Genomic DNA, 10,684 nt, shown 5'->3' on the forward strand with positions numbered 1-10,684 from the left:
AAGCTGGACAGTGAATAAGGAAGACCGTAGAAGAATTGATGCTTTTGAGTTATGGTGTTGGAGGAGAATATTGAAAGTGCCATGGGCTGCCAAAAGAATTAACAGATCTGTATTGGAAGAAGTGCGGCCAGCGTGCTCCTTGGAGGCCCAGATGGCCAAAATTTTTCTCTCATACTTTGGACATATTGCCAGGAGGGACAAGTCACTGGAGAAGGATATCATGTTTGGTAAGGTGGAAGGTCAGAGAAAAAGAGGAAGACCCCAACGAGATAGATTGGCCAAGTGGACTCAAGCGTGGCAACAATAGTTAGGTTGGCTCAGGATCAGGCAGTGTTTTGTTCTGCTGTGCATAAGGTCGCTATGGGTCAGTACTGACTTAATGGCACCTAACAACAACATATTTTTCATAGGAATACTGGTGTGGTGCTGCAAGTTAATGCGCTGGACTGCAAAGTTGGTTTATACCACGAAGTTGGTGATTCAAGCTCATCAGCAGCTTCTTGGAATCCTTATACAGGGTTGCTATGGGTCAGAACTGACTTGCCAGCATTTAAAAACATCAACAAATATTTTCCATAACATGCTTTATATTACTTTTATATTAGAAAAAATACATTTAATTTCAGAAATACAGTTATAAACGCATGTGATAACATGGCAATGGCTTACATTAGAAAATTAACTGGAAAATAATACAAATGGTACGTACATTATGGAAAAACTTATCTGCATGTGTCAAAGGCAAAAAGTGAATATAGAAACAAACTATGAGTATAGAGTCTTTGGAATTGTGTATTATCCATGGCCAAAGCATTTCTGAGCATATTCCCTTCTTATTTGTTTATGTAAAGGTAAGTCTGTGACTTTATAAAGTTCTGTTCTTAAGCTAGTTAGTTCCCTTAGCCTGATGCGTTAATCTTTTCTGTACCATATGGATAACAAAAGTAATTAGCACTATTATAGCTTAACAATGAATGAACCAAAAGTAAGGCCAATGACATGCTCCAGGTGGTGGATACTACTGGCCAACTACTACATTTTATTGGGGGGGGGGGGGTCCATTCACTAACTAGCTTGATGATGGTGACAATGATGATAAAAATAACCAAAGCAGCTGTCATTTACTGAGTATCTATTATACTCTAGGTGTTTTATACACATTTGTCCTTATAACCTATGAAATAAAGAGCATTATTGACATTTAATACGTGAGGAAACTCAAATACTAAGAAGCAGTCACAAGATGGCAAATAACATTGCCAGCATTTAAAAGTGGGTCTCTGTGACTTCAAAGCCTATTTCTATTGTTTCATACTAGGAATGACTACATTTTGGTATGCTAAGTGGGTATAATTATGAGTGATTTTTCACTTTATCTTCAAAGCCCTTCAAAACACTGATATGGTGGAGTACTAATACAAAACAAAACAAAAAAGAGTAAGAAGTAGTGTACTCCTTGGTCCAGAGCAAAGAAAGAAGCAAAAACTATGAAGAAAAAATTAAATGAAGATCAAAGAACTTTCATTTGCAGAAATATCAATTCCCTAATTGCAGTTAGTGGAGGTTAAAAACCCCAGAAAGTCAGGAGTTAATGAGATGAAAGTGAGGGTTGATCCTGAGTGGTGACAAGATAAAGGGGTCTATTTCAGCTGTTGCTGCACTGAGAATAAATTCATGGCAGCTGCAAACAGCTTACTGGGCAATAGTGGCAGCACTGAAATAGTCAGCTTTGAAAGGCAAGTGCCTTGTCTTGAGAACAGGTGTTTTTTGAGGATAAAAGTGAACTGGGCATAACCTTAGCACTTGAAAAAGACAAGGATTTGGCTTTCAACTTGGAACACATGGTGATAAGGGCAAGGCAATGCTGTGAGGAAAAAAAAAATCTAAGTGGGAAAGTGTGGGAGATAGAACGCTCTTCCTGTGTGTGCAGCCTGGAGGACTTGGCACTTGCGAGTTATAATTATTAGAACACAAGATCAGGGTTATGAAGATTCTACAGAGAAAAATCGATGTCAGCAAAGAAAGGGAGGCTACATTTCAGTGAAGCTAGGCCTCCTTTGATATTTTTAAGGGTTTCTTGAAACAATTCAACCTCTGCAAGTCTGTGGCCCCAGTGAGCATTTCTCAGAGCACCCGGCCCATATAGCACTACTCAGGAAAACCAGTACCTTCCACCTTAGTGGATTGCTGCTTCAGCTTTAAGTTCTTTGCGTGGGTCTTCCCCAGGTAGTGTGACTGGGCCACGACAGGGGAGGAAAAGGTCATGTTACAGACGGGGCAGCACTGGTTCTTGTCTTTGCTTCTGCTGCTCTTCTGGTTGGGAGAGAGAACACAGGTCTAATCAGGCCACTGCCCAGCCAGAAAAAATCTTCAATGGCTTCCCAAAGCCCACAGGAGGATGGGCATCCACGGCCCCTTTCACAAACTGACCCCACCCCCACCTACCTTTCTGGATTAATCTTTAGCTACTTCATCCCAGGCTCTACTCACCATTCCCCACTTTGTTCTCTGACACTTCCTTTCTTTGTTTGGGCCATTCCTGCTGCCTAGAATGATCTTCCTTCTTTGCTGCTTGGCATATTCCTGTCTAGCCTTCAAGACCCAGTTTAAGAATATCACCTCTTTAGGAGACCTTCATTTAAGAAAATCATTCAGCAATTATCAAACCTCTTTGTGTAAGCATTCCAGAAAGAATTAATATTGCCGTCCTCTATATCCCTCCTGTTGCTGCTGTTGTTGTTGGTAAGTGCCGTAGAGTAGGGTCCGACTCATCGAGACCCTGTATAGGATTTCCAAGGATCTTCTGGCGGGTTTGAACTGCCGACCTTGCAGTTCAAACCAACTTTGCAGTCTAGTACTTATTCTAAGTTGCTACACCAGGACTTCTCTATATACCTGCTATTTTGGTTGTTAGGTGCCATCGAGTTGGTCTGACCCATAGCGAGCCTGTTTAGGGTTTCCAAGGAGCTTGAACTGCCGACCTTGTGGTTCAAACTGACTTTGAAGTCCAGCGCATTAGTCCTCAGCACCACACCAGGACTACTCTATACTCCTAAAGGGCTTTAAATTGACCTCCTCTATATAATCTGGGCTGACACTATAGGATCAGCACTGGACTTGAAATCATAAGGCCAGTTGTTCAAACCCACCAGCTGCTCCTCAGAAATCCTATTACAGAGTTGCTGAGTTGGAATCGACTTGACGGCACTAAACAACAGCAATATACCCCTTGTTGTTGTTGTTAAATGACGTCAAGTTGGTTCCGACTCATAATAGTTCTGCATACAGTTTCCGAGGAGCGGCTGGTGAGCTTGAACCACTTTGCAGTCCAAAATGCCCCTGGTGGTGGTAGTAGTGTGCCATGGAGTCGGTTCTGACTCATAGCGACCCTGTATAGAGTTTCGGAACCTGTAAATCTTTATGGGAGCAGAAAGCCTCATTTTTCTCCCATGGAACGGCTGGTAGTTTTGAACTGCTGACCTTGAGGTTATCAGCCCAACTCATCATCACTATGCTACCAGAGCATGCCTCTAGAGAGGTTTAAATTGATCTCTAGGAAAACACTTATCATTCTAAACTGCCACTGTCATACTTTATGTGGTTTTCTTGTGAACTAAATGCAACATTTGGGCATGGACTGCCTGACTTGCCTGTGTCTTAGCCCTAAAACTCCAGTTGAGCCTGGCACACAGAAGATACTCAGGGTTTGTTGAGCAAGCAGAATACTGGGTTTAATTTGTTGATTATGATTAGATGAGAAAACAGTGTATTTCAAGTCTATTTTAAGGGATCCTAAGACTTTCTGAGAAAGTCTGATCTCCAAATAGGGTATATTCACTCTAGGACAAGGTTTCTCAGCCTTGGCATGGTTGATACTTTGAGCTGAAAAATTTTTGTTGTGGGCTGTCTTGTACATTGTAGGATATATAGCAGCATCACTGGTTTCTGTCCACTAGATGCCAGTAACAAAAACCTCATGTTGTGACAACCAAATTTCAGATATTGCCAAATGTGATCTGAGTGCAAAAATTGCCCCAATCGATAACCACTGCTGTAATCATTAACCTAGATCAAGAAGAAGAGTAAGGGCTTGATGTTAACAACCTCTTTTCTACATAGAATTGTTGTTTTCAAAATCCTCCCGTATATGAGGGGGCTTCAAAGAGTTTGCGGGAAAATTCTATTATTCCACAAATTTTTTGAAGTCCTCTCATATGTGGTCTCCTTTGAACCAATGGACCACCCCAAAATTGAAGGAACTGAGGTACAAGGAAGCACTTGCCCAAGGTCACAGAATTGACTAGAGATAATTAGGACTCTTATATTCATGAATTCTAAATCATAAGGACCACCATAGGAGGATTCTAGGGGATCTAGAAAAGAGACGAGCAAGACCCTTCCAAACCTGTGGCCACTGATGTATGAGGTAAGAGCTTGTAAAGTAAGCTCCTATTTGCTGAGTATGTACTGGAAATTGGACATTTAGCTGACAATACCCTTAAGAGTTGGAGTCCTGGTATGGTGCTGTGGGTTAATGCTCTGGACCGCAAGGTTGGCTTGAACTATAATGTCAGTGGTTCAAGTCCACCAGACTCTCCTTGGAAACCCTATACAGGGTTGCTATGGGTCAGAACTGACTCAACGGCACTTAATAACAACAACAACAGCCCTTAAGAGATAAGAGATTATAAGATCCATTTTAGGAATGTTAAGCAAAGTCACACAACCAGTAGGTCACAGAGCCCTAGTCTGCTGACTTCTCATCTCATGACCTTTGCATAGCCTTTCAGGGAATAAAAATACTTGTACTCCCTGAAAGTTGGGGAACCACTTTAGCATAGTTCTCAAGCTATTTCTGAGCCAAAAAGCTTATATGACTACATCTCAATCAGAACAGTCATTTGGAAAGGTTCCTTCTACTTATTTATTCAAAATATTCAAGCGCTGAACTTGGCATTTCCCCTTGGATCACAAGAAAGCAAGCAGTCTGGCTCTCTCTCACTTTCTTTCCTTGAGCAGTGAATAGACAGCTTCTTGTCCTGCTCAACAAACCACTGGACTCCATTTATTGAGCCCCTACTAACAGGGGGCTTCAGAAAGTTATGAAAAAGTTGAACTAAAAAATATTGAAAATTTTCTATGAACTTTTGAAGCCCCCTTGTATGTGCCAGGTTCTGTCGGGTGCTTTTTAGTTGGGTGCCTCCTCATTTTAGTTTGGAAAACTGGAAAAGGTTATTATCGTCCTCATTTTTTTGTGGAGAAGAATCAAGATCCAAGTCACACAGCAGGACCAGGACTTGAAGCCTAATAAGTCTGACTCCGATGGTCATGTTCTTTCCACCACACCAACCTGGCTGTTAGCTTCACCAGGAAGCGAGCAGTCTCAACATGGCAGCTGTATTACCTGATCTGAGTCTAGCTTCTTCATTTCCCCCTTTAATGTCTCCATTCCATGGATTGCTAGGTATCTCTTCACTTTGTTGGCATGTTTTTTGCTCTGCAAGAACCCAGGAAAAAGAACAAAGATAGCCAAATGCCATTTCATACCTAAGGCACTCAAAACATGTAACAGATTTATATCTGGTTCCTTTGTACTAAAACTTCTAAGGAGAAGAGGGTGGGGAAAGATATCTAGTTTATTCAGTTTCTACTATGTACAAGACACTTTACACACACTATCCAGTTTAAAGTCCACAACAAGTCTATGAGAAGATGATTATAATTTATCTTATGGATGAGAAAACGGAGCCTGAAGATGAGTAGCAGAGTTGTGATATAAACTTAGACCTATTTAAAGCCAAAGCTCATACTTCCTACCCTACTATATCAAGCCACAAGGAAAGATACAGGTATAATGGTCCTCATTTTGATGGAAGAGATGAGACTCAGAACAGTTAAGTCAACCTTCCAGTCATAAGACAACATGCATGGAGGCAATGTCTGGGTGGTTATATTCTCTGCACAAGCCAGGGAGAAGTTGGGGTCTGGAAAGTAAAGCAATTCTGGAAGTACAGAGGCATACCTGGTAATGTGCCAGCTTCTGGGACTCAGAAATGAGCAAGGCGCAGCAAACCTTACACTGGGTGTTAGTGAAGAGACACTGGTTCTTCTGGATCATGTGCTCCACTACAGAGGAGAAAATTAAAAAAAAAATCTCTTAGTTACTAAACACCTGCCTTAACAGTGTGGTCTTTTAACCCCTGCCACACTACTGTATCAGTGAACGTCAGTCAGCTAGCCCCTACTGCCTTTATGGCTCATGCTATGTTCTTACATCATTTATAAAACCAACCCAATTGCCACAGAGTTGAGTCTGACTCATGATGACTTCATGTGTTTCAGTGTAGAACTGTGTTCACATGGTTTTCAAAGGGTGTCACCTTTTGAAAGTACAGTATTTTTAGGCAAATAATTCTTGTTATACTACATAACTGTTATAGGTAATGCTGGATGCAAAAAATACGGTAGATTGCCAGGCTTTTCTTTTGAAGCACCTCTGGGTAGACCTGAACTATCAATCTTTTGGTTAGTAGTCAAGTGTTTGTTTGCGCCACCCAGGGACTCTATATCATCTATACTATTACTTATTTTATAATTTTACATACGTCAACTTCCTCTACTTAATAAAATTATTTTAATGTTTAGATCATTTTAAGTAGATACCAATAAAAATAAATGCAATAAAAATTAAGCAATTCTCATCAGGTACTGGTGTCAGAGGCTTAGAGCTCTGTTTAAGAGGAAGAACAGAACTGTTACAGAGAGGTATTAAAGACATGGTAGCACTCAAATGAGAATCCCCTACTGATAGAATCAGAAGGACTGAAAGGTTTGAAAAGGCAGCAATTTCTTTCAATTTTTGATCTGACTGTGAAACATCTGAATCATCTAATATAAAATGCAAGTTCTTTAGGTACTTTAGGAAACACGATATTAACCTATGGTTAATTGATGGCCCCGGAAACAACTTTCCTCTTTGATTAAGTAAAGTCTCACCCAAGAAATGAATTCCATCATTGACACTGATAACCTGGGGCAGAGGCCTCTGGGAGAGGAGGACAAGCCCACTATCTCCTAGTCTGAGCCAAAAAATGATCAACATGCCCTGGAGAGAAGTCTCCTTAGTAGAGACTATACAAGATCTGAAGTTTATCTATGCCAGTCCTTTGGAGTACAAGGACTGATGGCTGTTATTTCTGATCCTTGTTTAATTTTCCATTTTTCTTCTACATTGCTTACTAAATTTTTGTGAAAAGCCTTGCTTGCGTCAGCTGTGCTCAGAAAAACCAAGGGAAAGAGAACTATGAGCACATCTAGATCAGCACTTTAAAAATAAAAGGGGGTGAGTAAGAGAAGCTCCTCTAGATGAAAGCCTAAAATGGGAAAATGATCAATAGGGATCACAGCCCAGACATTCTCTCCTTGAATATTCTGGCTTTTTGTTTAAAGGAAATGGGGTTACCATTTAATATTCAGAAATTAGCTCCCTACTAACAAAACAAGCAGGACACATCCTTTATGATTTTGCATCCCCAATATTAAGTACAATACCTACCCACAGCAGGGGTTGATGAGCACCTGCTGAATGAATGACCGTACCTCTCTGCTGGAACCACTCTTGGGTTGTAGTGTACACTCAAACATTCCACATACCTGTACTCACAATGGGTCTTCTACGTGCTGGTCTGGGCCATATCAGAAATAGGACAGACAAGGTATGAAGCATTAAATAAGTATGCAAAATTGTGACTAAAAAAAAATCCACTGCCATCCTGACTCATAGCGACTCTACAGGACAGAGTAGATCCTCGTTAGGATTTCTTTATAGGAGCAGACAGTCTCATATTTCTCCTGGGGCACAGTTGCTGGGTTTGAAATTCTGACCTTAAGGTTAATTGCCTCCAATTCCCCTTAAAATAATGACAGAGTGAAAAATGCTATGAAGGGAATACACACAAACAATAAACAAAAGTGACTGATAAAGAATTATGAGGACAAGTAGTCTGTGAAGACTACCCTAAGGAGGTATCAGCTACAAGGTCAAGGTCTGGAGACAGAGTAGTCCAGCCTGAAAGTGCCATCCTTGAGGTAGGGATAAGTTAGGATGCTTACGGCACAAACTACAAATTTTATTCTTAATCCAGTAGGAAGCAACAAGACTTAGTTTATAATCTGAAAAGACTATTTAGATCACTGAGTGAACAGACTGTACAGGGACAGACATAGAAGAAAGGAGAACAATGAGGAAGCTGTTGTAGTCTTTCAGCCCATAAATGATGAAAGCTTGGACTGGGCAGATTAGCAATGGAGATGGAGAAAAGTAAATGAATTTGGAATTATATACTGACATCCAATCTCTCAGATTGGATGTCAGATCTACTTCCAAATCGACTTTCTTTATCCCACACCCAATCTCTCAGCCTCCCTCAAATTTATTTGAACCACCAACTTTATGATTAGCAACCCAATGCTTAACCCACTGTGCTACCAGGGCTCTTGCAGATTGGATGTGCAGGTGAAGGAAGGAGAGAAAGGATAATTCGTAGTTATTTAATTTCTGGAAATTGAGAGTAAACAGGATGAGAGACCAGTCTTGGAGGAGAAACTGAAACATTCTCTTTTGGCCATACTAAATATGAGGGGTCTATCAGACATATGGAGTACTGGTGTGGCACTGTGAATTAATGCTCTGGACCGCAAAGTTGGTTTAAACCGCAAAGTCAGAAGTTCAAGCTCACCAGCAACCCAATACAGGATCTCTATGGGTCAGGACTGACTTGATGGCACTTAACAACAAAAACAATTAGACATATGGAGTCCTGGTGTGGTGCTGTGGATTAATGCTCTGGATCACAAAGTTGGTATAAACTGCAAAGTCAAAAGTTCAAACTCACCACCCACTCCTCGGAAACCCTATATAGGGTTGCTATGGGTTGGAATTGACTCAACGGCACTTATCAATAAATTAGACATTTAGGTTGTTGTTGTTAGGTGCCATTGAGTGGGTACCGACTCATAGCGACCCTGTGCACAACAGAGTAAAACACTGCCCGATCCTGGGGCCAACCTCACAATTGTTGCCACGCTTGAGCCCATTGATGCTGCCATATTGCCAATCCATCTCGCTGGGGTCTTCCTCTTTTTAGAGATGTCAAATAGTCAGCTGGAGAATCAAATTGGAGCTCAAGGGAGGGGTCAGAGCTGAAGATACAAAGTTGTTGTTAAGTTCCAACGAGTTCATTCCGACTCACAACCCTGTATAGGGTTTTCCTAGAAAAGGCTGGTGATTTTGAACTATCAACCTTGCTGTTCAAACTGACCTTGCGGTCCAGCACATTATCTTAGGTGCCACACCAGGACTCTGGAGATATAAAATAGGAATCAATGTATTGACCACACTTAAAAGTGTAGGACTGGAAAAGAACACTTAGAATGAGGAAAGAGGACCTGGGACTGAGTCTTGGGAGCCTCAGGCAAAGGAAGTGAAGTTGAATATACAACAAAGTGAGAAGAGGAGTGGAGTTTCTAGCCATCCATTTCCCCCAAAGCAACTATTAAACTAGGAAAATTGACAGAAACAATCTTTTCAGCACTCTGAAAACTAACCAGAGGCACAAAACAATCAGAAAGGTGTTATGAAACTGGTGAATTTCTGGGATGAGGAAGGCTATAAGAACTGATAGCAGCAATTGGAGTGGTGGGCAATGCCCACACTCAGGGCACTGTTGGTGCAAGTGGTAATCTCAGAGACAAGTGAGCAGAGCAGGCCAAGGCTCTATTAGCAGAGAGGGCTAAGGCTCTACTAGCCTGAGGTTGTAGCAAGCATTTTTTGGCTGAGACTGAATGTCAGATAACCTGAGAGGGCTCAAGTGAGCCACACATACCTGGTCAATCATGAGGTTAAAACACATGCACATAAGAGATGCAAAGAGCCCAGATGGAAGTACAAACCAGGGCAGATTTCAAGATGGCCCAAACTCTGCATGCCCTTCCCTACTCACACACAGATTCACCAAAATTGGACAGAGACCTTACTCCAAGTATTTGAAAACAAATTCTGTCTAATCAGTGTCTGACCATTAAGTAATGTTGCTAAGTACCATTAAGTTGGTTCTGACTCATAGTGACCCTGTTATAGGGTTTTACAAGGGGTTGCTGGTGGGTTTGAATTGCTGACTTTACAGCACTACACCATGAGTCCAGCATAGAGATGCTAAAGTGAATGAAAGAAAGTAGGAAGTCAAAGAGCTGAACAGAAATTTTCAAAGGGCAGCTCAGGAAGACAAAGTCAAGTATTATAAGGAAATATGCAAGGCCCTGGAATTAGAAAACCAAAAGGAAAGAATATGCTTAGCATTTCTGAAGCTGTAAGAATTGAGGGAACAACTCAAGTCTTGGCTTGCAATATTGAAGGATTCTATGGACAAAATATTGACTGATGGTGAAAGCATCAAAAGAAAATGGATAGAATTCAGAGTCACTGTACCAAAAAGAATCTGATGGTCAAGTAGTTCAAGAGGTAGCATATAATCAAGGGGGAGTTTAGTTTCATAGTGTGTGGGCGAAGAAAGAATCACCACTAAATAATTTTCATCTTGTCTAGATGGGTCTGGTGCACAAGAATACCCAAACTTGCAGACAGTACCCTTTTGACCTAGCCTCAATGGCTTGATAATCAGAACTT

At 41.1% G+C, this 10,684-nt stretch overlaps 1 protein-coding gene across 1 annotated transcript in view; it reads right to left on the reverse strand.

Moving 5' to 3' along the window:
• ZNF346 (zinc finger protein 346) overlaps positions 1–10,684 on the reverse strand; it is an 88,258-nt gene that overhangs the window by 68,575 nt on the left and 8,999 nt on the right. Inside the window, exons 2-4 of the mRNA XM_006873466.1 lie at positions 6,023–6,126; positions 5,405–5,497; positions 2,169–2,313 (exon numbers count right to left, since the gene is read on the reverse strand). Of these exons, the coding sequence (XP_006873528.1) occupies positions 2,169–2,313; positions 5,405–5,497; positions 6,023–6,126 (342 nt within the window). The remainder of the gene's footprint in view (positions 1–2,168; positions 2,314–5,404; positions 5,498–6,022; positions 6,127–10,684) is intronic.

Source organism: Chrysochloris asiatica, unplaced genomic scaffold (genome assembly GCF_000296735.1).
Source record: "Chrysochloris asiatica unplaced genomic scaffold, ChrAsi1.0 scaffold00242, whole genome shotgun sequence".
Classification (NCBI taxonomy): Eukaryota; Metazoa; Chordata; class Mammalia; order Afrosoricida; family Chrysochloridae; genus Chrysochloris; species Chrysochloris asiatica.